We start from the raw sequence: 27390 nt of genomic DNA, 5'->3' as shown, positions 1-27390 counted from the left end.
GTGTTTGAGAACAGGTTGGATGGGTCTTTGAGCACCCTGGTCTACAGGAAGGTGTCCCTCCTATGGCAGGGGTGTTGGAACTTAGATGATCTTTAAGGTCCCTTCCAGCACAAACCATGTTAGGATTGATTCTCCCTTATTTCTACAGCCAGACAACTCATTCTCATTTGTTACAAGACCCACTGAAGCCTCCCTGTGAGTTGCAGATGTTGAACCACCACAAAGAAGATTCTCATTAAGATTTTGTTTTTGTGGGCTCTTAATAAAAGAAGTGAGAAATGGAAGACAGGATTACTCTGAAGTAACCTCTGGAGTAATTGTTGTTTGTTGGCCGCTGACTATGTGCAGAGACCAGAGAGAGTAGCTACCCAGCTGCAGTATCTCCTCAGGTGTGAGAAACTGGAGAAGGAGTGGTGGTGGCTCAATTCAAACTCTACTAATCTTCCTGGTCAAATGCCGATTAGAAATTTGTTGTTGGATGATTTTGTAGAAAGTCGTTCATAGAACTCTGTGACAAAGTGTGTTTCTTACATGGTTCACAGGCAGAAGCCCTTTTTATCCTAATACTAAAACATCTTGAATACCAAATCCTTGCCACAGTCAGTGAATTTCAGTTTAGGACCTGTTTCAAAAGAGAGATTTGTTTTATCTGTGTGCATTACACAGCTTGGACTGAACTTCTTATATTCCTGTACCTACACAGGTGAAAAATACAAGCCAACTAAGAAATGCATGGAAAAACCCATATCATGGGGTTACAGGCAGGGTCTTATAGCATGCTGCAATATTCACTCCATATAGCAATTGTCCCCTCCTTTCTCAAGACTCTGTCCTATTACTTTTTGGCACACAGCTACTTCTACCTACCCACCGCTTGAAGTTCCAGATAGAAAACTCAAGTTGAAAGGAATTGACCATGCCTTTGCAAGGTCCAATCCCTGAAATATTGTTTAAGCAGCTCCTTTACTAGAAAAGTATCTGGTTAGACCTTCATTTAACTGAACCATGTTAGGAGGCTTACCGGTATTTGTTAATGGTCTACGCCTACTGAAGGTCTAGCACAAGGAATGCGAAAGAGAAATGATTTAAAGGAAGCAGCTGGCACTGTCTGGCTTTAGTCACCACTGTAATGCTGCTGTGCCCACATACCTCCTCTGCAGAAGTTGAGTTTCCTTTGCACATTCTTTTTGAGGGAGCTAGGGTTGTTTAGCCTGGAGAAATTGAGGCTTGAGGATACCTTATTGCTATCTACCACTGCTTGAAAGGAGGTTCTAGCAAGGTGGGTGTCAGTCTCTTCTCCCAGACATATAGCAACAGGACAAGAAGAAATGGCCTTAAGCTCCACCAGGGGAGGTTCAAGTTGGACATCAGGAAAAATTTCTTCCTTAAGATGGTGGTAAAGCATTGGAACAGATTGCCCAGGAAGGTGGTGGTGCCACCATCCTTGGAGGTGTTCAAGAAACGTCAAGCACTTAGTGCTATAGTTCAGTTGAAGTGATGGTGTTGGGTCAAAGGTTGGACTCAATGATCTTGGAGGCCTTTTCCAACCTTAATGATTCTATAATTCCAAAAGAAATACTTTAAAAAGCATTATCCTAAGTAAATTTTTACTTCTCACTTTCTTCCTCATGCTGGGCATCTCTAAGAGGCATAAAATTCTGCGTAACTTTTAATTTTTCCTCTACTATAGAGCTACTCAGACTAGTCTGTAGGTGATACCTGTCCATGCCAGCTGGTGATTGTTGCAAGACCCCTTACTTGCAGAGCACTATAATAAAGAATATAAGAACTCAGGCAATGGCAGAGCTACCTTGTCTCTTGAGTTTAATGAAGTGGATCCCTTACCCACTTGAAATCACTACTTGAGATACCTGGGAGACATTCTGATAACCTGGGAGTTTGTTATTATTGTAACAATGACAGAGACAGTGTATTAGCACACAATATCTCTCTTCTTGCCTGACTCATTTATCTGTGTATTTATAAACTTGTATGTGGATCTACATGTTTACATATTATAAAAATAGCTTTATCTATTTCTTTAAAGCTGGCCTACTTGAAACTGAGATTTTTTTTTTTGTGCATGTCTGACCATTTCAAAGGAGGTAACAGAATGAAGAAATTATTACCTAGTATGCTTGCAATAATGGTTTTACTGTAGGGTGCTCAGCTCTGAAACAGGTATAGATAAAAGCTATAAGGAATAGAGAACAAGTCAGACGATCTGGACAACCAAATAACTGTAAGCGTGTTCTGTGTTACAGAAGGTTCATTACATAGAGCTGTAAGCACTGGATACATCCCTCCCTTCTGAAAAGGAGATTAAAGAAATCCGTATTACTTCTATCTTTTCATCATTTTTATTTTAGTATTTTAAGCCCCAAGTTCAAACTGACTTTAAGTAACTTCTAAAGCCATAAGGGGTTAGGCAGAGGAAGGATTTCCAGAGACTGCTTCATAACTTTAAAAGCTATTTCTAGACAGGGATCGCAGCCTGCAAAAATATTAAATACTGTCCCTTTTTTTGGTTTGATAATCAGTGCTTGATTTCTCCTCTCCCTCCTTTTCCAAAGACATTATAAGTTTTAATACTGGGCATTCCAAGACTACAAATATGACTGTTCAGGCAAGATATTTTTGGCCTTTGCTAATTTCCACAATTGCTTTTTCAAAATCAATATTTTTTTAATTGGTCACTTGAGCTTTTTTCAGTGACGTTGAACCTCTGATGCATGTCACTTCAAAAGCATTTTCCAAACATTGTAGGCGTCATGGAGCAATTTTAGCATAAAAAGAAGAGTATAACTAGAGATGGCGGGGGAGCAAATTACATTTTGTATATATAGTATTAAATGCTTCCATTAGTTGCCATAGGGATGGGCAGAAGTTGGTCTGAAATGACAGATTTTCTGATGCTTGATGGGTTTAAAAGGAAAACACTGTGGGGGGAGGGGGTTTTATTGTTATTATTACCCTGGGATACTTTTATAGGGGAGGGGGAAATATTAAAGTAATATTTCTCAAAAAAGATTCTTGGTGTCTACATTAACAGACCAGGCATCACCTTCGCCTCTCTACAGAGACACTGACCTCTACAAAACAGGCATCTTTGTAGCTTCAGGGCTGTAATTCCACAGCTGCTCAGAGCTTCTCATTTCCTTTTGTTGTGCAACACAGCAGCTATCACCACAACCCCTCCTCCTAAGCAGTGTCTGTAAATCTGCTGCAATAATAACCCGCGGAAAGCCGTGTCCCGCAATTACTGCTGCGCACACTCCAATTACAACAGGACTGGTGAGACCTGCTTGTCAGACCAGGCTTTCCGATTTGCGCGCTCTAACACCCACTTGGCTCAAATACTGGAGATCAACTGAAAGCAAGCCATGGATTTATCGCTACGATTTAAATGTCCACGTGATCGTGTCGAAAAGCTCAGAGGTGCAAGTCACATATCTCAATGTGTGTTTTAAGCCTGCAGCCATCCGATGTTACAGCTGTCATTCATGCCAAGCATGACCAGAAGTAGGATGCCAGCTGTGTAGTCAGCTGGCATTCAGGTCCCTGGAAATTTTGTGTGGCTGGTATGTGTGCCATACAAGGGATACTTGCTGGCTTTGCTGACTGAAAAATGTGAATACTTTGGAAATTACTACTACACAATATGCAGATGAGAGTCAATCAGGAGGCTGAATGATACAACTTTGTGTTTCAGAAGGTAGTCCATATCAGAAGAATCTGCCTCATAAGGATTGAAACTGAGGCAATGTACTTACTGAGTATAACCTAAATTCACTTTCCATTCATTTTTAGTAGGTTTTAAAAGAAGCACTGTGAAGTTATTTTTTTTAACCTGACTCCTATGCTGTGCCACAAGTACCTTTTTTCTTCATTCTCCCAAGGGCAATGTTTTATTAATATTACTCATCACCCTGTGGAGCACTGAGCAAACACTTGAATGTTATTTTGAGAAGACCACTCATAGATGGTAAAATGTAATTTGTCAGGGCAGTTGTTTGTAGTCTGCCTGACATGCTGTTGTGTCAGTTCATGGGGATGCACCTCACTGATGTGGCTCTAGTGTCTCTAATAATTAGTGAAACTTGGGCAACAGAAAAGATGCTTAATTTTTCTTTGCAACAGGGTTGACTGAAAGTAAGCTCAACCCACATAAAACACTGGACTGTCCTTGTCTGTAGTGTTTTAGAAACAATCTCCAGTCTGGTGTTTTGTTAAAAGACCTCCTCTTCTGTCAAGCTGGAGAAGAGGATCTGCATTAGCTGTTCCATAGTGTAATGCAAATTTGGTATTAGTGCTACAAATTCCCGTTGAAGGTGCAAAGAAGGATTGCTCCAAAGGCAAGAAGAAATTCTTTGAAATCACGAACAACACGAAGTTTTAAGTACTCTCCTGAGCCTGCAGTGTATGGTGAAGGAGGAGGAGGATGTGGGCAGAAAGGCATGTCTGAGGAGACAGGAGATCTCGTGTAGCCCCCATCATGCTAATGGAACATGTAGCTGCAGTACATATTACTCTTTTGAGCCATACTTTTGATATCAGACAGAAGTAACTTGACAGCACTACAGTTTCACTGTAATTAAGAAAGAATGAATTGGGTTCCTCTGGCTTGTTATCGCACTTGTCATTTTTGACCTTGCCTAGACCTGAATTATGCAGGCTCAAGTTCTTCAAAAAAGCATTGAGAACACAGCAATACATAGTTGCATATACTTACATATATAAAATGCAGTAAAATACCCAACTTATGCACATTTAAAAAATCACATCCAAACTAAGTTAAAGGTACAGGTAAGCTTTGGAATAACTTCAATAGTGAGGTACAGTAATATTTGTCCAGGAGTTCTCAAGATATCTGGACAATTTTGTCAGTTATATTCACCTGTTTCATTACAATTCCTATAAATATTCCCATTGTGAAAGATACAGCTCCTCAATAGCTCCAGAGTAACATAAGGTAGGAAATACAAGACAGGTGGCTGTTTTTCCTGAAGCTCTCACTGTTGATCTGTCTTACCAGACAGATCTTAAGAACCATAGACCAAACCATAACAAAAATTGATGCAATTTTTGGAGGATAACACAGTATAAAAACAAGAAAGGAGATTGGGAGCCCCCAACATAAGAAGGACACAGACCTGTTCGAACAAGTCCAGAGGGCAGCCACAAAGATGCTGAGAGGGCTGAAGCAACTCTCCCATGAAGACAGGGTGAGAAAGTTGGGGTTGTTCAGCCTGGAGAAGAGAAGGCTCCATGGAGACCTCTGAACATTCCAGTACCTAAAGAGGGCCTGCAGGATAGAGAGAGAGAGGGACTTTTCACAAGGGCATGTAGTGATAGGACAGAGGGAATTGGCTTTTAACTGAAAGAGGGGAGGTTTAGATTAGATACTAGGAAAAAAGTCTTTACTGTGAGGATGGTAAGGCACTGGATGTGGATGACCTATCTCTGGAAATATTCAAAGCCAGGTTGGATGCAGCTCTGAGCAACCTGATCTAGTGGAAGGTGTCCCTGCCCATGGCAGGGGGCTTGGAACTGAATGATTTTTAAGGTCCCTTTCAACCGAAACCATTCTATGATTTTACAGTAAATTATTCAGGGACTGGCATTGATACATATTATTTATCTATGTATGCACAGTGCCCTATGAATATTAAATCAAATCTTGTTATTTGAGAACTACACCTTGTAGATTCATTAATACTTCATGGTTATGTCTTTGCCTTACATAAAGTCAGTTGGCAAAAAGTTATTTGATTTTGTTCTAGCCAGAATGTAAGTCTTAAATTTTTATTGAATGTAATCATGTTACTGTAGTTATGTCCAGCTGCTCAGGTACTTTGGAATTGTTTATCCCATTTAAACCACTAACCAACTAAAACCAGGTTTATGAATGATCCCCTTTCAGTGAGATATCTCAAATGCCATCAGGAGACTGTAAGCACACAGTTGTTTCCAGTTTCCCAGTGCTAATTTTCCCTTTCTTTCAAGGAAGGTTAAGACTGAGACAGTACCTGTATTAGTGCAAAATGAAGGCATTCCCTCTTACATATTTGGCCAGCCACACTATCTTGTGCAGGGGGATAGCTCAAGCTTTGGTGATTGCTCAGTCCCAGGAGGGCACAGAGGATGGATGATTTTGTTGTCTTTGCTTCCAGCAGCCAATTTAGATTCCTTTAAAGTTCCTTTGCCAGAACTCCTTGGAAAGTGAGCAGGAAGTCAAAAGCAATGCCTTCACCTTCTCGACTGCTGAATGCTGGCAGGGGAGTGAAGGAAGGCTTACCCAAATCATCTATTTTACTCATTTCCTCCACTTTACCCACCACAGATAGCTCTGTGTTTCATTACTTCCACCAAGTCGCCCATGGGGGTGAACTAGAGAAAGTTCCTTTTCTTCCATTCCTGTGTAGTTTGTTATAGGAAAAGAATAATCTAGTCATGTAATTGAGGAAAATTATGAAGGTCTATTAAAGCTGAAGAATTTCTGCCTGTATAAGGACTGGAGGCTTAGGCTTTAACGTACATGCTCTCCCAAATTCTCTCTTCTCTGTTTATCATATAATTATGACTTCAACTTCTCCTCCCTCAAATGAAGGCGTATCAAACTGCCATACATCATCTTAGAACAGACTTTTACTATGCAGGATAGCTAACCTTTGTTCTCAATGACAGCACTTTAAAGGTTTTCTCAACTAGCAACTTCTTGAACTTCTTGTTCATGACGCATGATGCTGGAGCTGCCTCCTTTCAAGCTCATCTCTTCTGCATTGGAATCCATGCTGTTATTGCTTTGGACCTAAATAACAGGAATGTGACCCTGATGCTATGAAAGCACAAACCAATCCTTCTACTGATTTCAGAGCCAGAGCTACCTTTACGTTCTCTTTAATGTTTCTGGATATTGATAAATTTTACGGCAGAAGCATTAAAAGTAAATACTGCGGCACTGGAAGTACCTTCTTCTGGACATCTCTCTTTAAATTCCTATGTGGTTTCAGCCTAAGGATCCCAAAATGGAATTGTACAAAATTTGTAAAAACTTCTGAAAACATCAATGTTAGTCTCTATCCCTGTAAAGAATCTGCAAACCTAATTTGAATATTTTTGTCTTTTACTGCTTGTTATGTGCATCATAATATCTGTCTTGCATTACAAACAAGAAATAGAGAACATATTTGTGTCCTAATTTTGCTAGCAATCCTCTCTTTTTAACATATCTAAGTACAAGACTAATAATTATAATTAAAAAAAGCCCATTCTTCACAGCTTAGGGGCTTAAACTTTTATATTCCTCCTTTATTCTGAATGTATCCCTCAGGAAACAACTCTCTGTAATAATCACCTTGCCTACACTTCTTCAGTCACACATTACATTCTCTCTCCCACTTTCTTTCAGGTTAATATTAGTGTTTGTCAGCAGCAGACTCTTTTTTCAAAGCTCTGAGTCATTACAGTAACAGTTATGTTCTCAATAGAGAGTTCAGGGTAGGAAAAAACCTCAGCCCAAAGCCTACATGTATCTGACTGTTAGAGAACCAAAAGGCTACTCACTCCTTTCTCACTCGTTTTAAATGCCAAGTGTTCAATTACGTTCCTCTTGAGATTTGGAAGGGCTTTTATTGGCTTTCTTTTTTTAATCTGGGAAAAAGTCAAATGTGATGTAGTAGGTTACTAAAGCTCATGATGAGGAATTTTGGCTTCAGATTTTTCCTAAGTGTGACTGGTTTTTTCCAAGTATTTCCTCAGCAGAGTTCGATTCGTTGGTATTATGGTCTAGCTCACAAAGCATTCAGTCTCTGTGTAGTCCTATATAGATATCTGTGTAGGTTACAAAATCACTCATTATCCTAAACAGGGATCTATGCTGCTAAGAGGTCCAGTCAATAGCAGAGGTTTTGCAAGTTTGGCTTCAGGCCTTGACAGAGCACAGGGAAAACATTCAGAGGGCTAGAGAGTAATAGTTTCTAGTTCTGGCTACTGCTGCCCTTCCCTATCCTGTTCCCCAAGATGCTCTGCTGTTCTTTGGAAACCAAGTCAGGTTACACATCTCAACGGACTGTGCATTAGCACAAGAGGTGTGCACAACTTTCCCACTGAGCCTCATGGATATGTGAAGCCTGATCTGGGGATCATGCTTGAAACAGATCTGTTTCACCTGCACGTTTTTCTAGACATGTAGGCTTTTCAACTGAACTGGATGTACTGGATTTCTGTTTCTGAGGATTGAGCTCTTCCTGGACTGTGGGTCAAATCTGAGCCCACACTACCATCCTAGAGGTTTTCTAATCAGGCAGGCAAGGATTTCCCCCATGGTGATGAATGCTACAGAAGCATATAAATATATAGGCACTGTTACCTTTCTTGTTGCTAAGTGCTCCCTAGTCGGAGAGAGCTCTTATCAGTTGTCAGAAATGCTGCACTATAATTCAAAATAAACTGTAAATCCCTGAGATGGATGAAAGTATCAAGATGGATGATCTTGCAATGGTCAGTAGAGAGGCTGCTGGTGATTTCAATTACTTCACTTGCCAGTCACAGTGCAAGATGACAATGCATATTGAAAGGGACATAGCAAAGAGGGTCAGAAGGATACATCAAATGCTAAAGGATAGGTGCTATAAGACATTTTCCAGCATGAAAACTTGTAGGTTTTTTTCAGTCTCCTTCTGACTGGGATATTGTGTCCCTAGGAAAAACCAAAAATATTCCATATTGCTTGCAAACAGGCAGATAAAATCCTTGGGAGTGAGAGATGTTCCTGTCTTTCTTTTTCCTTCTGAATCTCTGTGATGACAGCCTTTCTTCTTTTTCCTGGTTTTCTGTTGACGAAAGCCAGCTCAGCTAAACAGGCAACTGGCCCCAGTTCCATAAGATAATGGATCCGATTATTATCAGAGGCCAGCTTGGAGGGACCTCTTGTTCAGTAGTCACCATGGCAAGGACAAACCCTCCAAAATGCAAAGCGGGAGGTGCTAGCAACTCTCTAAAATGCAAAGAAAGCAGCTTGCAGTGTTCTTGCTGATTGTTTTTGCTGTAATTTGTATTTAGGAATGAAAATGTTTGTCAGATCTCTGAAAACAGGAACACAGTTTGGTAAACCAGATCTACCACTAAGGTGGCACAGTGAGACACCTACTCAACCCAACTATATTTAGTGGTGTGCCAGTGTAGGAACAGCCATACTAGACTCTACTTGGAGTTCATGTAGCTTCTCCTTATCTTTGATGCTGTCTCGGCACTCTGGAAAAGAATATAAGAAGTCTTAGGAATGGGAAGCCATGTAGTTAATCTCTTCATGGGGATTCTTACTTTCTAACCTGCTCCAAAAAAAACCCCTGTACTCTGAGAGTTTATTCATCTTCTTGGGTTTCTTCTTAAAAACAAACAAAAAAATTCCTATGTTCCTTGAGATAGAGTTTTCTGATACTGAAAAGAAAATCTGATCTTTGAGAACCCAGTTTGGAGCACCAGTAACATTTGATGGTAATGGATTTCAGAAGGCATCTATATCTGATCTTTTGAGCAAAATACCTGCAAAAATGGGAAGACTATGTCTGACTGCTTATTGACACTTCTCTTGACCAGCGCTCCTGAGTTTAAATTTATCAAAGGATCACTTTATCACTGCCTTCTTTAATTTCTTACTTCCAAAAAGGCTTTGGGGAACTTCTCAAAGACCTGCTGGAAAAAGCAGGGTCCTGATCCTCTTGTGAGGGATGCCCATGCAACTTAATAGCATGGCCCTTGTTAGCCCCTAGTGCCTGGCTTGATCAGGATTCCAAACTATGTTCAGCTTCAATAATGCTAAACTAGATCAGCTGGAAGCCACCAAGAGATAACTGCTATATTTCAGTTTATTAGACATTCAAGCTCACTTTTAAACTTTTAAAAGGCAAATTATAATTGAAAATATCTTGGTAGAAACATATTCTGCTGTCACGGTCTATGGATATGCATGTTTAAGCTATCATGCCATGACACTGTGCTATTTGATTTATGTTTTTACTGATGCTTTGACTGAGTAGTTTGTTGCAATGTACTGCTAAATGAAGGAAAAATCAAAAACTGCATCAGACAACCACTCTGTATTTCATTCTAGAAAATAGCTGGCAATTATAATTACTCACCATGTTTCTGGCTCAGAATAAAAGTGGCATTGCACAAAAAACCACACTGAACATTCATCGTGATTAGAAAATGCTCCATACCTTGGAGTGCAGTGGAGACATAAGAATAATTTTAAATGCAAATTAAATTGTGGGGGTAGCAAAGAGAACAGATAAAAGACAGTAAAACAAAGCCTTTCACTTTCCTCAAATTAGCAGGCTAATGTAGTATAAAAAAAAGCAGTTCTACTCAGATCTGTGCTAAGAGCTTTCATTTCATCATAATATAAAACAGCAGATCCGTCACCTTTCTCTATTCAGTACTCTTGATTTCGAGGTTGAAGTGAAAATTAGAAGCTGTTCTTTCTGGCTCACAGACTGGGTTGCATTTGCTTAGTCTTATTCCATGACAGTAGGATGGAAAGAGGTCAGTAACACTGGTAAGTACTTCTGCATCTGATTTTATTTATTTATTTTTAAAATCTTTCAGTGCTTTGGCTTTTTGTCAATGTGCATTTCCTAAAAAAAGCTACATTGTGTATTTTGTAAAAGACTGTATCTTAAGCAGAAATGCAACGATTCCTTGAGAATGCTTATATCAGATGTTAGAGCTCCTTCAAGAATGAATGAATTTCTTGAAGTAGGAATTCTGTAATAGGAAAGGTTTCTCAATATTCTATATATTTCATAGCATCATTGGAACATTTTGTGTGTTGTTTTTTCTGTCTGCCTTGTCCAACAAGCAGTACCAGATAAGAAACGAATCTCTTCTCAAGATGCTATTTGCACTATATTCATAGCAAAACAATCTCATTACCCTTATGGTACATGATGGAGTAAGCACGTATATTACTAACTGAAAGCAAATTATTAGACAAAACACAATGTTATGTTTAAATTTAACTATTATGAAACATTAAAAATATCTCAGAATATGAAATGCAACAAGGAAGATAGAAGTGTAAAACAAATTCTTATGGAAACTTGATATAGGTTTTTTTTTTTCCTTAGGAAAGTTTTTATCAAATCAAAACCAGGGGCTTAATTTTTTAGTATGAAGGGCGAGAGGGAGTGGGGGAGATGAACGTAGTGTCACCTCCTGTTGCTAAGTAACAACATCTCCTGGCCATTTTTATCTGATAAAGGAAGTCCAGTTGACGTTATGCATTATTCATCAGAGTTCCAATCAAACAATCAAAATTGTTTGCTTACACTGGGGACATTTAGTAAGATCAAAGAAACCCTCCTTGAAACTACTGGAGCTTACACCACTGCCAGACAGCCCTTGATACTCTGCAGTAAGTATCATTTCTGGTTTGGGAGTGCTATGGTAAAGTGAATTGCTGTGGAACGTAAAACTTTTCTCATCAGGACAGACTTCTGAATTTTAAAAGGACTGCATGTTGACTGATGAGAACTGAATCAAAGGAAAAAGGTAAAGCTTTGGAAACATGGTTTCCTGATTTTCATAGCATAATTAAAGGAATTACTTGAAGCAAGAGTCAGACTCCCAGCTCCAAATCTTTCTGTTAGGTTTGCATGGAAAAGGACTAGAGGTATTTTTGTCTGTCTTAAAATACATGTTGTTCAGAATTGTTTGTATGCTTATGATGTATGCTGTGGTGAACTGAGGTGTGGGTGAGAGAACGGGGTTATGTGTTTTCTCCTAATCTTGTTTTTTCTAAGTGAGTTTTTAAGAGTATAAGAAAATGCAGAAGGTAGTAATGAAGCTGGAGAAGGGTCACACTATCATTCCAGGAACTCTGCCGGGCAGAAGCAAACATAATTCAGTGTACATCTTGGAGAGTTGTAATCTAGGATCTCGGCAGATCTGACATTCAAAAGGATGCCCAAAATACGAACCTTAGCTATGAAACAGTGCTAGGAGTAGCCTACCATTTCTTAACGATTGCTCTTATCACGTATTTTAAAACTGATGGTGGATGTTCTGTTGCTACTTCTGGTCAGCAAGAGGAGAGAGGGAAGGCAAGGTTGGATTCTGGTCCACTTAGGTGGAGTGAAATATCCAGAATATTGTGTCTTCCTTTCCAGTGCAGTGTTTTGGCATAAGTGGCAAGAATGCAATCTTCAATGTAGTCTGTTAGAGTAGTGCCTACTCAGAGGTGCTGGCTGTGAATCTGGCTAAAGGAGGTCCCTGTCCTGAGCTTTTCTGATTTTCTTTTTAAGAGCAAATGTAACAGGCAGATGGATCCAAGTATATGTGTCCTAAGAAATGGAGACTGTGACTAGAATACAGGTGATTGTACTAGGAATATACTAGGAATCTTGCTAATACTGCAGTAGCACTTTTCTTTTTTGTCTTTAGACAAGGATTTGAATCAAACATTCTAAAATAGAAAAGGATGCTTATGAAGTTCTATGAATAGTGACTTGAAAATACTTTGACCCTAATACGCCAAATGAAGTACTTTAGTGACTGCCTACACAGTTCTTTCCACAAAGAAACCCACCAGCTTTTTTCTCTGACATCTCTGTAATCTTTTCTAGGAATCTGACGGATCGTTCATAGCGGAGTATTGTACACAAACATAAAGCACCTTCAAAATGGACTACTTTTTGGATGTCGAGTCTGCTCACAGACTGTTTTACAGTCAAGGAGCCCAAGGTAAGAAACTCTGGCACTGACTCAGAAAATTACTAGTTTAACTGTACAGTTAAAATGTATAGGGCCAGATAGGGGCCAGTGACTGACATACTTAAGTGTTGAAGGGCACAGGGTAAGGCCTTCAAAATGCATGGGCTTTAAAAGGGACTACACAAAGAGTAATGGTGGGGTTGATCTGCCCTCTCAGAGGATAAAGAAGAGCTGTGAGAGCTGTTGGGTGTGCTGCAGGAGCAAAAAGAGCTGCCAAGATCCAGGCTCTGGTGTTGCAGAACCCAAATGTACAAGACAGAGGAGACAGCAATGGCCCGCAGCTTGCTAAGTAAGCCTGTGGAGTCTTTTCCCTTCCTCCTTTTGCTTCTCAGTGCTGTCAGGATCATAAGGTGATGTTATTCAGGAAAAACTGGTTTGGGAAAGCCCTGAGGCAGTCCCCCACACGGTTTGCAAACAGCAGCTCTCACTGGTCTGTGTTGTCCCCTGTGAAATGCTGGCCCCCACAGAGCAGCAGCAGGGTGAGAGGGGAAGCGTAACCAAGCTCCACTGCTTTAATGTAATTGAGACTTGTTCACAACATAGATTATATTTTTGGTAAAGTTAGTTCACGTTTTTCTCACCAGCTCTATTTTTGGGGAAAACTTGCAGCTTCAGAGAGAAGGGGGTTTTTTTTCCTTAAACTTTAAACACCGTATTAAATTCAAGAAAATTTTAAGAGCCTAGTAGCTCTATCAGCCATTTTTGTTTCTACATACTGCCTATTTTTTGAAAATGGGATCCATCTTTCTTCCACTATTAATTTCATTGGTTGCTAATCAAATTCAAAGTCTGGACAACAGTTTGGCCTTCCCTCCGGAGGCCATTCTCCCAGAGCAAGACGTAATCCACCCACGGGTTGCCACCATCCCAGGATGCATGGGGGTCAGTACCACATCTGACCTTTGGCTCAGCTGAGGTGCTGCTGCCTAACACATGCTGTGTTGCTTAGCTGCTGCCTCAGTTGTGATACATTTTTATCTGTACCAGAGAAGAAGCAAATACTAAGCAACACAAAATCAGGGAAAAAAACAGGTGAGGGCAATGACTGATTTTGATGGCTTTTTCTCCATCTCTAAAATGGAACAAACACCAGGGCATTGCTACAGAAGTAATATTGAAATATTTTTGAGCACAGAGGCCGGACTAGATGACCTCCTGTGATCCCTTCCAACCACAGCTATTCTGTGATATCTCTATGGGAACAAGCCATTTCTATTCCATAGAACCTAAAATTCAGGAATCTACATCTTATTGCTTTACAAACTATAGCAAATTACCAACAGCATCCCTGTGCACTGCAGCATACAGAAGCAACTGTGGAAGAAAGAACGTGTGTTCATGCAAGGAAAGTCCCTTACAGTCATGTGCACAAGGTGACTAGTAAGGGTTGTGCAGGTGACCTTCACTGTAACTATTTCCAAGCAGGCAAGATTAAAAAAACATTATCTTACCCATACTTGAAGAAAGTATATTGTTGGCACATATAGAAATGCTTGTAGTGATCAGTTATTAAATCCAAAACAAGGAAAAAAACCCATTAAGCAGAATTGTATTCCTTGATACAAATGTCATCCGCAGGGGGCTAACCTTTAGATCTGTCATGTGAACTTCTATCCCTTGGCCGAAACAAATAGGAACCAGCACCGAGACTTGGAGTTTTGTTCCCCTGCTTGTGAATGTTTCATGAAAGTCACCAATTACATGCATCCCCTGTGCACCAGAGTGTCCCAAACCCTAACTACCTCCACAATTAGGAACAGTACCTTGATAGAACAGCCATGCTATACTTATGGTCTGTCCCCTTCCACTTCTCACATTTCTCTTCGCTCTTTTTAGTGCATTTTCCACAGCTCCTGCCTTTTGCATCTCTTACCTCACATGCTTGTGAGGCCTCTTCCATAAACTCTAGTAACCTCCCCTCTCTTCATATTTCTGTGCTTGAGGTCAGCTGCTTTCCAACATGCTGACTGCCAGCAGGGAAATTGCTCTGAGCACAGAAGAGACAATGCTTCTGCTTTACATTCTCAAATGCTGCAACACAGCAGCGCCCTGGCAACAGGAGAGGTGCTTGAGGGGAGGAACGGATGAACAACCACACTGGCAATGGGATGTGAGACAAAATGTGGCCTGTGCAGAAGTTTCAGGAGGCTTTCACTGAGCATCTCTGAGGTGCCACAGACAGATTCAGCAGGCCAAACCTAATCATAGGCCTCTGGAAGAATTTAATCATCAAGCTTTTCTGCCGTAAATGCCTTTATCACTATCTTTAGCCCTACACTTCTAAATATCCCCTTCCTCTCAGCTACTTTACCCCCTGCACAGAAAAAGGAACTCAAACCTATTAAGTGTGCATTGATGCTGCCTATACAGCTCTGCTAACTCCTGTCATCCTTGTACCTTATGCCAAATTTTAAGGTTGTCTTCCAAAAAACAGGCATTTCTATATGAGATAACAGTATGATTTCTCCATACATGGGCAAAACGAGCATATTTCTTTCCTTCTCCACCTTCTGAGAAACAGGCTAACTGCATTAGCTTTAACTTTCTGAAACCGCCCCCAAAACACACTGAATGTGAGGCAGTCATCCACAATAAATAGCATAGCTCAAGTAGCTAGTATGGAACAGAATAAAAGATCTGCAAGAAAGTACTGTACAGATCTACCTAATGGGATTACAAGTAACTATTTGATGTTGATATAATAACATGACACTATTAGCAGATCACACTATGAAACAGCATGTGTATATGCATTAAAACTGCACTAAGAACTGAGAGAAAGAAGACTACAGTATTCTGCCGTTTAATTAAAAACAACACCAGGAAACAATATATGCATTATTATTACTTTAGTTACATTATTAGTTATTGCATTACAAAGTGCTCTGTTTACAAAATGTAGAATGGGGATTTAGGACCCACTCAACTCTTCTGTGAGATTCGGAGATCTCTGCCTTTTAGTACTCCAGATCAGGAAAAAAAATCTCCTTTCCAGTGTTTTTCGTATCACATTAATGATATGACAATGTTACAAATGGCAGCTGTAAAGCACTCATTCTCATTTGTACCCACTCCTTGTGGGTGGAAGAGAAGGGAAGGAATAGGACTGCAAAATGTTGGGAAGGAACTCAAAGAGCTATGACGGCATTGACAATGATATCAAATTGTGGCTGGCCTCAGGTCTTGTGCAGTTGAATGGGGGATACTCTGACCTCAACAAATAGACTGAAACAGGGCTTTGTCCTCCAACAACTAACCCACCAGTTCTCTATGCCTTGCTGCCTGCACTAACGCCCACACCTTGTCCCTACTCCTGCAAAAAGATGCAAACTGCCTTTGCTATTGTAGGGTAGGAGGAAGAGAGGTGTTACCTTATGAGCTGCCACCTCTCCCATCCTCTCCTCTGCAGCAGCAGCCATCACCTCACTTCCCTGGGCTGAGCACAGAACAGAGAAATGCTTGCCCATTCAGGCTGTATCTGCTGTTCAAACAGCTGTTCCCTGTTTCCTTCAAGGAAAGTGAAGCAGGAGGCATGGAAAAGTCACAAAAGCTGGATCTGGCAGTAGGATTAGCTAGATTTAGAAAACTTGGTAAATGAAGCCAGCTGGCTGTAGTCTTCAAACACAAGCCAGAAATATCCTAAGCTCTGCAGCCCTCCTGACTGTCTCTTCTGTACTGTATGTTGGAATCTAGGAGCTGGTGGGATGTCCTTGCCAAGTGCGTAATGCCGTGACGCATCTGCAAATAAGAAACAGGAAAGAAAGGACTGTGATCCCTTGGATCCAGCCCCTTGCCCTTGGAAAGCCTGAATCTAAAATCTGAGCATGAAGTTGGACTTTCATTTTCAAAAAAAGCCTTCTCCCTCCGAAGTGTATGGAAGATACCAGTTATTCTTGGCTGCAAATATATTCTAAATACAAATCTATCGTGGCTTTCAGCTGCAAGGGCTGAAAGTATATAGTGCAGCCTGGAATAGGATTTAGCTCACTTATCCCCTAGGTGACCTCAGTGAAGATGTTTCCACCTAAGAGCTCTAACTAGCTTGGCATGTATCAGAAAAAACATCATTTTAAGAGCAGGGTTCACCTAATCATAGACATCTTCCTTGGGTTAATATAAGTCTTGCCTCTATCCTGATTATGAAAGCCTAGATGGTGAACTTGAGTGAAAGATGCCTGTGCTAATGGCATTTGTTTTCATAGAGGAATGGTGTGTTGAAAGGAAAGATAGGATCTAATTCAGAAAAGGGAGTAACTTCCCCCAAAATGGGTAAAGCTGTAATCCAAAGCTGTGAACGTGCAGATCCCATCTTGAGTGTAGCCTACTTTGGAGAGATATCCTTGATCTTGAAGTTCTATATGAAAGTTATGCTTTCAGTCATGCAAAGAAAGACCTCACATTTGATAGAGCTGAGCAGGCAGGCACTGAGGAGCAGCAGAAGGGAGCAGCTTCATAAGGGAAAGTAAATCCAGAGTCACCAAAACAGGCAGAGGCAGCAGCCTCACCTATGAGCAGTAAAGCATGGCAGCACATGAGCCAAGCAGGCCTGGTGACAGTCATCGGGTTCAGCCAGGAGTCCCGACCATCAGACGAGTCCATGGTGATGAGGCAGGTATGAGACTAAGCAGGCCATGAAGTCAGCAGTCTGGATGTGGATCAGTGGGGAATGTAGCCAGCCACAGGTACAGCTGCAGCCTTGCTCAGCAAAGCAGCAGCCACAGAGTAAGTGTAACTCGAAAATCAGGGAGAAAGCAGCTGTTGAGGCTTCTTGCTGCTTTCTCAAGAAGCTCCAAAGCTGGTCAGGGCCTCTCAAGCCACTCTCTCCAACAACTGTACCATGCTAGAGAGCCCACCTTGAGCACAGCCAACTAATCTGTGTGCAGGGAGTGCACACAGGGCTGTTGGGACCTGGCTCTCACCTAGGCTCGTTCAGGATCAAGAAATGAGGAAGCCCTCCCTGCCTCCCATTGTATACAAGGGGGTTGAGCCCGTGGATGAACTCCAAGAGGGAAGAATGATTCCTGCCCCATACATTACAAGTGAAGGCTTCAGGTACCACCATAAAATGAGATTTGCCCATTGCAGACAGCATGTAGCACTTTCCTGCAGCCATGATCTGATGGAATGGGACCCAAGACTCACCCCCTCTCTTGGTGCCTCTAGCAACATCACACCACAACCTGATGGGATGGGCTGCACATTGTGTTGTCAGGATGCCACTCTGGGCTGCAGGTGTCCACCTTCACACCACAGTGGGACTCTGAGGTCCCTGCTGGGAGTCTGGGTTCAGCTCTCACATGACTCCTGACTCAAGAACAAAATAGTTTCTAATTTCCTGGAGAGCTGTGCATCCACTTTTCCAGTCTTACACCCTTTTGCACCAGCAGGGCACACCATCTTAAAATTAACCGTGTTAATTACTTTGAAGATTCTTCTACATTCCTTGAAGTTGCTTGCTAGGACATTTGGCAAGATCCACTGTGCCTATTTAAACAACTGAACAAAACCCTCTTAAAGGTTTATCTTGAGCTATCTACTGTACCTATAAATAAGTTACAGATAAACTTATACTTACATTAGGTATGCTTTTATTGGTTGCACCATTCTCGCAATTTATTTGATGAATTTACATTCACCAGGAGTATGAGTGAATAAGAAATGTAAAGTAAAAAAATATGGAAATAAAAACACAGTACATATGGCCAAGGGTAACAAGTTTGTATAGACACAAAGGGCATGACTGCTCAAAAGATTTTAGGAAATCTTTCTTGTTGATAAGGTTTAATAAAGTATTCTCAGGTATAGTTTTAATTCCACATTTTTCTGTTACTCTATGTCTCCATAATATTTATTTCACTGTGCTCCATTTTTGCTCATTTATTTTAATTCAGTCAGTGCTGATTCACTCTAGATGTTTGATTTAATCACTGCTGACTCTTCATTGCTACTTCCCTTCTGGTTTTGCATATTAAATTGTGTCCAGTATTTTATAAAACCATATTGCTGCCAAATCCCCAGATCCTAATCCAGAATTATTCCAGTCTAGATGTTCCTCTATCCACCAAAGTTTTATGGTTAATCCATCCTGTATGTTAACATATTGTCAAAGTTATGATAGCATCCAGGTCTTTTTTATTCATGTGATATCACTAGTTCACAGACTGACATCAATACCAGAAGAATTAGTAACATTAAATGTGCGTTCCTAATAAAATGTCCCTACCTTTAAATACCATTAAGTAACTGATCAACATCAACCTTTTCCTCATCCTTTTTAAACATTTTAGAATCCCTTTCCCACCTTCTCTTCTGGCATATCCCCATTATTGAGAATTTCAGAATAGCCTATGCCTTTGGACACAGAGAAACAAGCAAGTTTCATCTAAAATGTACAAAAAATGCTAGTTAGGAGTACTGTGCATTCTTTTACCCAAATACCACAAACCAGCAGAACGAATGTGTGCAAATGTGGATATCCTTTCACATGGGTACCGTTGTTTGCAACCCTCGGGCCTGTGCCTGAATACGATGTATCTAAGTACTTTGTTTCAGATTACTGATGTCCATCAAGACAGACTTCAACAGCTTTGCTTTAGAGACACGGAGCAATCCATATGCATGTGCTTCTGTGTTTATGTGGGAGACACAAGCCTATAAATCATTCTTCATAAATGACAAATTATGTCCTTTCCACATGTTCCACTCTCTGCCTCTCCTGCCACTCATACTCCATTTCCCAAATCTAATCCTTCAGATGTTGTCCTTTCATCTTGCTTTAAATGCAACTGATAAAGTGAAGTGGCATTAAACCACACAAAAAGATTTTTTTTGCCTGGTAAACATTCAGTTGAACCCACTGCCTGGTCTGTCTCTAAGGAAGAATATTCACAACCTAATAATTTTTTTTTAGCACAAAAGGAGTATCATGTGCTAGATGAATCAAAATGTACTCGAACTCATGTTTTTAAAGCTTCCATTTAGCCAAAAATACATTTCTGCATGCATTATCTACATGTTGTGCCATGGTGAGCCCTCTCCACAGAAGCATGAAGGAGAACTGAGTAAGAGCTCAAATGTTTCTCTAGTGAAAAAAAGTAGCAAGAACGAAGAATCCTATTCAATCAGCAAGAGTAGGACTGCAATTTAAATATTTTTGTAGGTATTCTACAAAGTTGTTCAAAATTTGCCCTGAGAAACAAGGTTTTCCTCAGAAAAGACTTAAAGATTTCTGATGTAAACCAGTATCCATCTCATGACTATTTCAGTGTTATTTGAAGCTGCTTGTGATTCTATGAATCAGAAACATACCCCTTCTACATCTAGACATCTACAAGAAATGTTTTAGTGCTTCACTTGTACTAAGATAAAAAACATCATATTTCAAAGATTTGCCATTTTGAGGTCAAAATCTACTCTGCAAATTAGGATTTCTAGATGAAGACCCTATTGAGTAAAAAATGACCAGGATACTTGTGTCACCAATGAGATCTTTTAATAAAGGCTGATTAGTAAAAGTGGATGGAAAAATCTAGATGAATATTTTGTGTTTTCTCCAATTAGTTTTTAGGAAGATGCCATTTCACTTCTGAATTTTTTCCAATTATATTTTTTTCTAAATAACACAACTCTTTAAAAAATCAATACTATAACTCTTCAAAGCATAAAGGTAGTTCTTGACAAAAATTACTACTAACATTCTTATTAAAATATGTGGAAAAGTATTTTAATGGAAAAAAAGGAAGGCATCAAAAATTCTTTGCAAACTGCCCTTCATGTTTTCAGTAATTTTAAGCAGTATTCAAAAATTGGAACCAGCTGTAGATATAACTAAATATATTGAAATTACATGTTCAAAATGCCTCTGAACTTGTGATATAAAAATTTACATATTTTACTTTCCCTTCTCCCAAAAACATACTTGTGTTGCACATCAGTAACATACAATATTTTGAGACAAACAAATGGGAGATTATATACAGTCAGTTCTAAGATGTCACAATGTACATTACAGCATTTATATTTTTAAGGTATTTTTCCCTTCCATAAGCAACTTTTTCCCTTTCTAACAAATACCAGACAAGACATTGCCGCAATGTGCAAACTGGGGTGTAACCCAATGAGGAATGATGAAAATAGAATGAAAGAATTTAACAAAATTACTGATTTCCCTTCCGTGTGCTGTTACAGTGGCTCCTTAAATGGAGCTTTTCGACACTGGTCTCAAATCCATTTGCAGAGTAAGTGGGTCCCTTAATGTGTATTGTAATGTCATTCCCTTGCTCCAAGACCTTCAAGAGGATACTTCCTAATTTTCCTGAAAAACTATCTCCTAAAAGTGTGTCCTGGAGACTGAGCTGGTTTGTGGAGAGCAGCTGAAGCTAGAGATACTGGTGGGTTATCTGTAATGGACCCGATGGTCACACTGGGCATGTATTGACAGCTTTACTAAAAAATGTATGGCAAGTCGTTCTCGAAATAAAGACTGCTATGGATTAGGAAAAGAGTGTGTACAGTTATATTCATGGCAGGCATAAACATTCAGTGTCACTCTGTAGATACCAGAATGTGATCAGCTATACTTTCTAGTTCTGAGGCTGCGTAAGAATTGATCTTAGGTTTTTATTGCAAAATGTTTTAATACTTATTAGCATACTCTGAAATGTTTTCAATGTTTACTGAAAATTTCCAGTCATTCTTGAAAACTCCTTTTGGTAATATACACAAAGGGGAGATAATCACAGTTGTCAAAGTAAAACATAATGATTACTACAAGAAACATTTTCTAGCATCCACCTACCTGTAGTCAAAATGAATACAAGCCAGATCCCAATATTTTGACCCAAAAGTTAAAAATGGTTTATAAACAATTATATAGAAAAGCCTACTCTTATTCTCTGCTTACTATAAATGTATATGTAATTTGGTGTTGGGATTTTTTTTCAAATAGATTTCTGTGCTGTGATCCAGCTAGCCCTGAACTGCATGGGTGCCCTTTCACTGACTTTAACCATAGCTAGATTATGCCAGTTTTAAAAGACAAATCTTTTACATGGTTGTTTCATGAGATGAGTTTTACAATGCTGACTTCCTATACCAATAAATCTTCCTTAAGTGTAAATCTGAAGATGCAGTACACAAAATTTTCCATAGTAGAAATTTTCCATTCTCTTTTATCTTCATTACTGTACTTCCCCCTTACAAGGGAATAATGGTTTACAGCCTAGTTACAGTGTTTACTTTCGCTTAATCTAAATCGTTGACCCCATTAAATCAACTCCTGCCCTTTGCTTTTACTTCAAATTCAAATGCTAGGTTAGAAATTAGCAAAAACTTGAAAGAAATCTATTTAAAAACAGAAAATAAGCAAGTTAGACCAGAAATAACCTCTACCTCCAGCAGCACAGATTTACTTGTTTAGTAAACTACACAATAGTGCAAATTGAAAAACAGAGCATGGCAGCTTTTGTTAACTCATACTAATCATACGCTATCATACCTAACACCTAAGTCAGATTTTAGGCATCTGAAAGCTACTGATTGACAGGTTTCGTGTGAAACCCTAAAAAACTTTAAAAAGAAAGAATCACAGTTAGTACGTTGCAGAATGTGCTCTTAGTCACTATCAGTCATGCTCTCCAGTCCCAATTGGAAAATATAGTTCACTGTTAGTTATTTGAAGTGTGATGCTTTACGAAAGCCCTGAGATAAAGACTCTTATGTCCCAACAGCAAGAAATATTCAGAGTTTAGGCTCCTAGGCTCTTACACGGTCCCACATGATAGTTTATTTTAATAGGCCCACATCAAGGGTAAGGACAGGCTTTCAAGCAGAAATTCTCTTTCCAACTATATATGAGGTGGAGGAGACAGTACTTGTGCATGGTGCTCATACTTCCAGTGATCAGCCACCTCCCAACTAGCATTTGTGATTATCTACTCAGAGAGAGAGTTTAGGTGGATATATTTATAGAGGCTCTTCTGTTTGTCATTTGTAATTTATAGGCTCAGTGCCCAAAGCATCCAAAAGCCACTCATAATTACATTTCACATATAAAACACCTACATTTAAGGGACATTATCAAGGCTATAAGGTCCAGAGCTAAATACTTAGGCAATGCCAAAATGAAGGGTGCCTCTGCAACATTAATTCAGTCTCCTTATACATATGGATTATAGTACGGCTTCTAATTGCATGATGACAGCAATTTTTTACTATCCTACCATTTGCTTCATCAGTGCATGAAGTGGGCAGTGCTCACTTAATGAGCCAGTATTAAATATTTTTCTTTCTCCTCCTTGAATGCATGGCCCCAAGCCATTTAAATCCTGTTCAGAAGATAGAAATCTTAATTTACTCACGGGTTTTTCATGGGTGCTTCACTAAAGTATATGAATACTTTACAATATTAATGGATTTATACGTTCACAAAATTCCTACTGAATGAAAATTATGTTTCTCCCTGTTCCACTACTAAGAAATTGAGACATAAAGTGATCAAGAGCAAAAAGGAGCTGTTAATTTTGAATGCCCAAGTTGAGACACCAAGAAACTGAGTTTTGGAATAGCTGCATCATGTCAAGGGTAAGCACCACATCATGTGTTCAAAGCACAGCTTCCACTGATTTCTGCAAATTAATCGACTAAAATACTTCCACTACTCAGGTATCACAGCCTCAAAAACAGCATTCAGGAAAAGAGAGACTGCAGCTATTGAGGAGTTGAGAAAAGAATGGTTTTAGTGGCAAAACTAGGAACTTGCAATCTGCAGCAGCAATACAGCTATAACCTGTGTCTTTGGGGCACACAAGACAGCAATCTTTTCTTGGTATCATTTAGTGCAGCCCTTAAATTCTGCAGCACTTAGAATATAATGCAAGGACCTTATAGCAAACAGCCTGTTCTACTACCTGCTACAGATCATCTCTTCCATTGAGTGATTTTCTTTCTTTTTTTTTTTTTAATTTTTCTACCTGTTTCTCCCCCTTTCCATTTCTCTGTTCTCCTCCTATTCTCCTCTTCATCTGTTTTTTCTTACCAGCTCGTCGGGCAACTCTTCTCACTGTGCCCACTCTGGTGACAGCAACTTCTGAGGATGACATAGACCGGAGACCCATCAGAAGGCTCCGGTCTAAGAGTGACACCCCTTACTTGGAAGAAGCTCGCATCTGCTTCAACCTTGATAATGGTAAGACCACACCTTCCCTAAACAGTATATGATGTTAATTAAAGTCTTCTTTTTGAGATGCAGATGGACCAGATGGTACCTCCTCTCACAAGTGATGTGGTGGTTTACCAGACATCCAAAGATGCCAAGGCTGTCTAACTACAAGTACCTGCATATGTATGAACAAGGATCATTTTGAAAATTCTCCTGCAAGTGCTAACTAAAACTTTTTCCCTGTTTTAGCCAGGGTGAGCTAGTGAGATCACACCAAAATAGAATTGATTTGCAAACAAAATACATCTTATCCATTCCAGGCATCCAGAAACATGAAAGGTCTTGAGAACATTTATGAAGGGATTACAGCTAACAGCAGACTTCAGCTAAACCCAATGTTACTGCTATTGAAGAACATGCAGCACACCCCAAAACCGCAATAGGACTAATTGGCAAACATGTAACAGAAAACTCGTGACTCTGCAGGAATGAGTAAGAGAGCCGTCCTTCAAAATTCAGACCAACTAGTGTTACTATCAGTGCCTTCAGAGTTACTGAGCCCCAGCATTCCTTCCCTGGTCTTTTTTTCTCATTGAAGTTGATCAAAACAAAAGATTTTGGAAGTACTGACAACTCAGTGACTTTAAGCAGAGTGGGGTTTTTTTAAAAAAAGCCCTGAATTAAATGTCATGAGCTAGTACACTCTTAGGCACATATTTTAACTGTCCAGCTCTTACTTTACGTAGTACTGTTGTGCTACCACTTTTTTTAAATAGCATTTTTAATTTTTTATATTACACTAACCAACCGAAATTGGAGCCCTAATGTGGCAGGCAGCATATAAACCACAGGGTAAGAACGTCTACATCAAGAGCTGATTACTAAACAGAGAAACAGAGATGCCACAAAACACCGACCCCAGCTTGCAGCCGGAGAACGGAGTCTCTGGTTTTTGCAGATGGTCACATTTTTCTCAAAGACTTGCCGAAGTGACTTAGGAAGGCGAGCCCCGGCCTTTGAGTGACGGTCAGTTTCAAACGTTGAGGGCAGGCTCCTCAGTTCCCTTGGCATTTTAAACTGCCAGGTGTGGCACACCATCCCGCTTTATGTAATGGGTTTGTCCAAGGAAAGAGGGCAAGGAGGTGAAGGGATACACATTAGACATCCCACCAAGTCCCGATGCAGCTGTGCTGTGAGTTACGAGACGCCCTGGGCTGGAAAGGAGCAATTCAGGGCGCCAGGCTTGCTGCGCGGTGGCACCTCTGCCGGCCAGGCCCATCAGCGGCGTTTGGCACCTCAACCGGGACCTCCCCTGGAGGCGGGAAAGGCGCTCGGCCGGACCCTGCCCGGGGCGAGGGCCGGCAGCGCCGGGGCCGGGGACACCGTTCCGTCCCCCGCAGCGGAGGCGGGCGGGACTCGGCAGGGGCAGCGGGCAGGGCCGCCGCGGCCGCTCCCGTCCGCAGATCCTTGACGGGTTTTCCCTGTCTCTCCCCCACCCTCCCTGCGCTCCTTTCTCCCTTTCCCTCTCTCCTTCCCCGTCCTCCCCTCCCCCTCCCGCGCCTCTCTCCCTCCTCCTTTCCCCTCTCTCCCCCTCCGCCCCCTCCTCGCCCGGCCGCCCCGCGCCGCCGCTCGCCTTCGCCAGCTCGCCGGGCCACGCTGCTCACCGTGCCCACATTAATGGCGGCATCTTCCGAGGAGGACATCGACCGCAGACCCATCCGCCGCGTCCGCTCCAAGAGCGACACCCCCTACCTCGCCGAGGCCCGCATCTCCTTCAACCTCGACACAGGTGAGAGGCGGCCCGGCCCGGCGCGACCGGCGGCGGGGGAGGCAGGGAGGGAAGGGGCCGCCCCCCGCCCTCCGCCCCCGCCAGCGCCCGCGGGCTCCCCGGGCGCCGCCGCCCGGCCCTGCCCAGGTGCCCGCGCCTTCGCACCTCGCCGGCCTCCTCCGGCCCTGGGCCACGGACCGGCTTCCCCTGCCCCGCGCCTCCCACCTGGGTGAGCCGGGGGCCGGCTGTCCTTCTCTGTTCAGCTCCTCGAAGCTTCCCCTCTCCCAGAGTGCCGCCCTCTCGCCCTGCAGAGCGTCGTGGCGCATCCCTACAAGGCTTCTGCACTGTCCCTCCTCGCCAGGTTCTGGCCTCCCTCCTGGAGACGCTGCCCTTGGCGTTTTGCAAGTCTCTCCCATGCTCACTCTTTGCCTTCTTCCCCTGATGGGTTTGTGCCTCAGAAGTGCAAGAAAACTTGCACCTGCGTTGTCCACTTAGTTTCATGAGGTCCCCCGTTGTCTCAGCGTTGCCTTTTGTGACTCTCGATGCGTGTACAGCCTGAGGGTTTCTACCAACACACCTCCAGCTCCCTACACTGACCTCCTCCTGCCTTTTATTGGGATGAACCTCCTGCAGTTCTCTACCTGACCTTTCCTTCCCCTTTCTCCACTACTGTGCCTTCCTCTTTGCCACCTCTTCCTCATGACTCCCTTGAGGTTTAAGCTCATCCTGCACATGATGAAACTATCCTGTTTCTTTCCTACTAGGCCTGTGCTTTTCCCTCCTTTCTTGACCTTTCCTTATGATCTCTGTCAACAGCAAACTAAGTACACCAGAGGTTAGTTGCTCTCAAAAACAAAAGAAAAGAAATTTCTTTCTGCTGGTTCTATGCACCAAACCAGACTTCCTCTGTTTGGGAAGGGGGACAGTGTGAGGGAGAATCTGTAGCCAGCAGTACTGCAGGCTCCCTCATGTCCCAGCAGTAGCGCATAAAATGACCCAACTGTGTAACATTCTTTGATGCTGAGCCTGTCAGCTCACTGCCAGCTGTAAAGGCAGATGAGCTGCCTTGGAGTTGCTGCTTGCCCTGCTGCAGTCTCTACCATCCCTCCTCCCCCTTTTCAGCTGGCAGAAAGTTGGAGATGGCAGAGATGCATTTTCTTCTCCATTTGGGGATGGAACGGATTCCCCTCCCCCTCCTGTTATCCCTGCTGCAATTACACCCTTGGTAATGGCTGATGCGCAGTTTGGTTTTACCACTGACGGAACAGTTGGTTATGTTGTATGGCGTGTCATTATTTCTCTCTGAGCATGACTTCTAAAAAATTACCAAACCATAGGTAAGTTGGGTGGCATTCCAGGGCACAGGCTGGAAGACCATGCCAGGTTTCAGCTCTATAAAGACCTGGAAGTGAAAATGGAAAGAGCATTGCTGTGTGTAAGGTGTAAATAAAAAAAGGCTGTGTATGGTTATTTGACTGCTGAAATAACCCTATGCTGACTTGTGTTCTCTCAGGTAATGTTATGACATGTAGTTATAAATAGATAAACCAGTTAAGAGCAAGGCACCTTCAGGTCACCTGGTGCCTCACATCTCTATGCTGAGCTAGACATGCTGTTTTTACTACAAGTCCCAGAGGATGAGCAAGTCTCAAGGTACCTCCTTCCTGAAATCCACCAAAGAATTTGA

At 41.5% G+C, this 27390-nt stretch overlaps 1 protein-coding gene and 1 long non-coding RNA gene across 13 annotated transcripts in view; one reads left to right on the top strand and one right to left on the bottom strand.

Annotated features, from left to right (window-relative positions):
• Positions 1 to 26015, bottom strand: part of LOC125328391 — a 45366-nt gene extending 19351 nt beyond the window's left edge. For 3 of the 7 annotated variants that reach the window (XR_007204699.1, XR_007204700.1, XR_007204692.1), the window contains exons 1-3: positions 25600 to 25688; positions 9199 to 9255; positions 5154 to 5305 (exon numbers count right to left, since the gene is read on the bottom strand). This is a non-coding gene — a long non-coding RNA (uncharacterized LOC125328391). Of the gene's footprint in view, positions 1 to 5153; positions 5306 to 6029; positions 6419 to 9198; positions 9256 to 25599; positions 25689 to 25928 lie in introns of those variants that run through there. The other 4 variants (XR_007204693.1, XR_007204701.1, XR_007204696.1 and 1 more) reach the window with 4 other exon arrangements.
• The window catches only part of PHACTR1 (phosphatase and actin regulator 1), a 307511-nt gene continuing 290401 nt past the window's right edge, over positions 10281 to 27390 (top strand). Inside the window, exons 1-4 of one of the 6 annotated variants that reach the window (XM_048308918.1) lie at positions 10281 to 10561; positions 12630 to 12747; positions 23816 to 23962; positions 25578 to 25724. In XM_048308918.1, coding sequence (XP_048164875.1) covers positions 12687 to 12747; positions 23816 to 23962; positions 25578 to 25724 — 355 coding nt within the window. In that variant the 5' untranslated portion in view covers positions 10281 to 10561; positions 12630 to 12686. Of the gene's footprint in view, positions 10562 to 11274; positions 11420 to 11456; positions 11557 to 12629; positions 12748 to 23815; positions 23963 to 25577; positions 25725 to 27390 lie in introns of those variants that run through there. The other 5 variants (XM_048308907.1, XM_048308880.1, XM_048308947.1 and 2 more) reach the window with 5 other exon arrangements.

This window comes from Corvus hawaiiensis, chromosome 1 (assembly GCF_020740725.1).
Source record: "Corvus hawaiiensis isolate bCorHaw1 chromosome 1, bCorHaw1.pri.cur, whole genome shotgun sequence".
In the NCBI taxonomy this organism is placed as follows: domain Eukaryota; kingdom Metazoa; phylum Chordata; class Aves; order Passeriformes; family Corvidae; genus Corvus; species Corvus hawaiiensis.
Note: the sequence above shows the minus strand (reverse complement) of the source record. Positions and strands in the feature narration are given on the sequence as shown.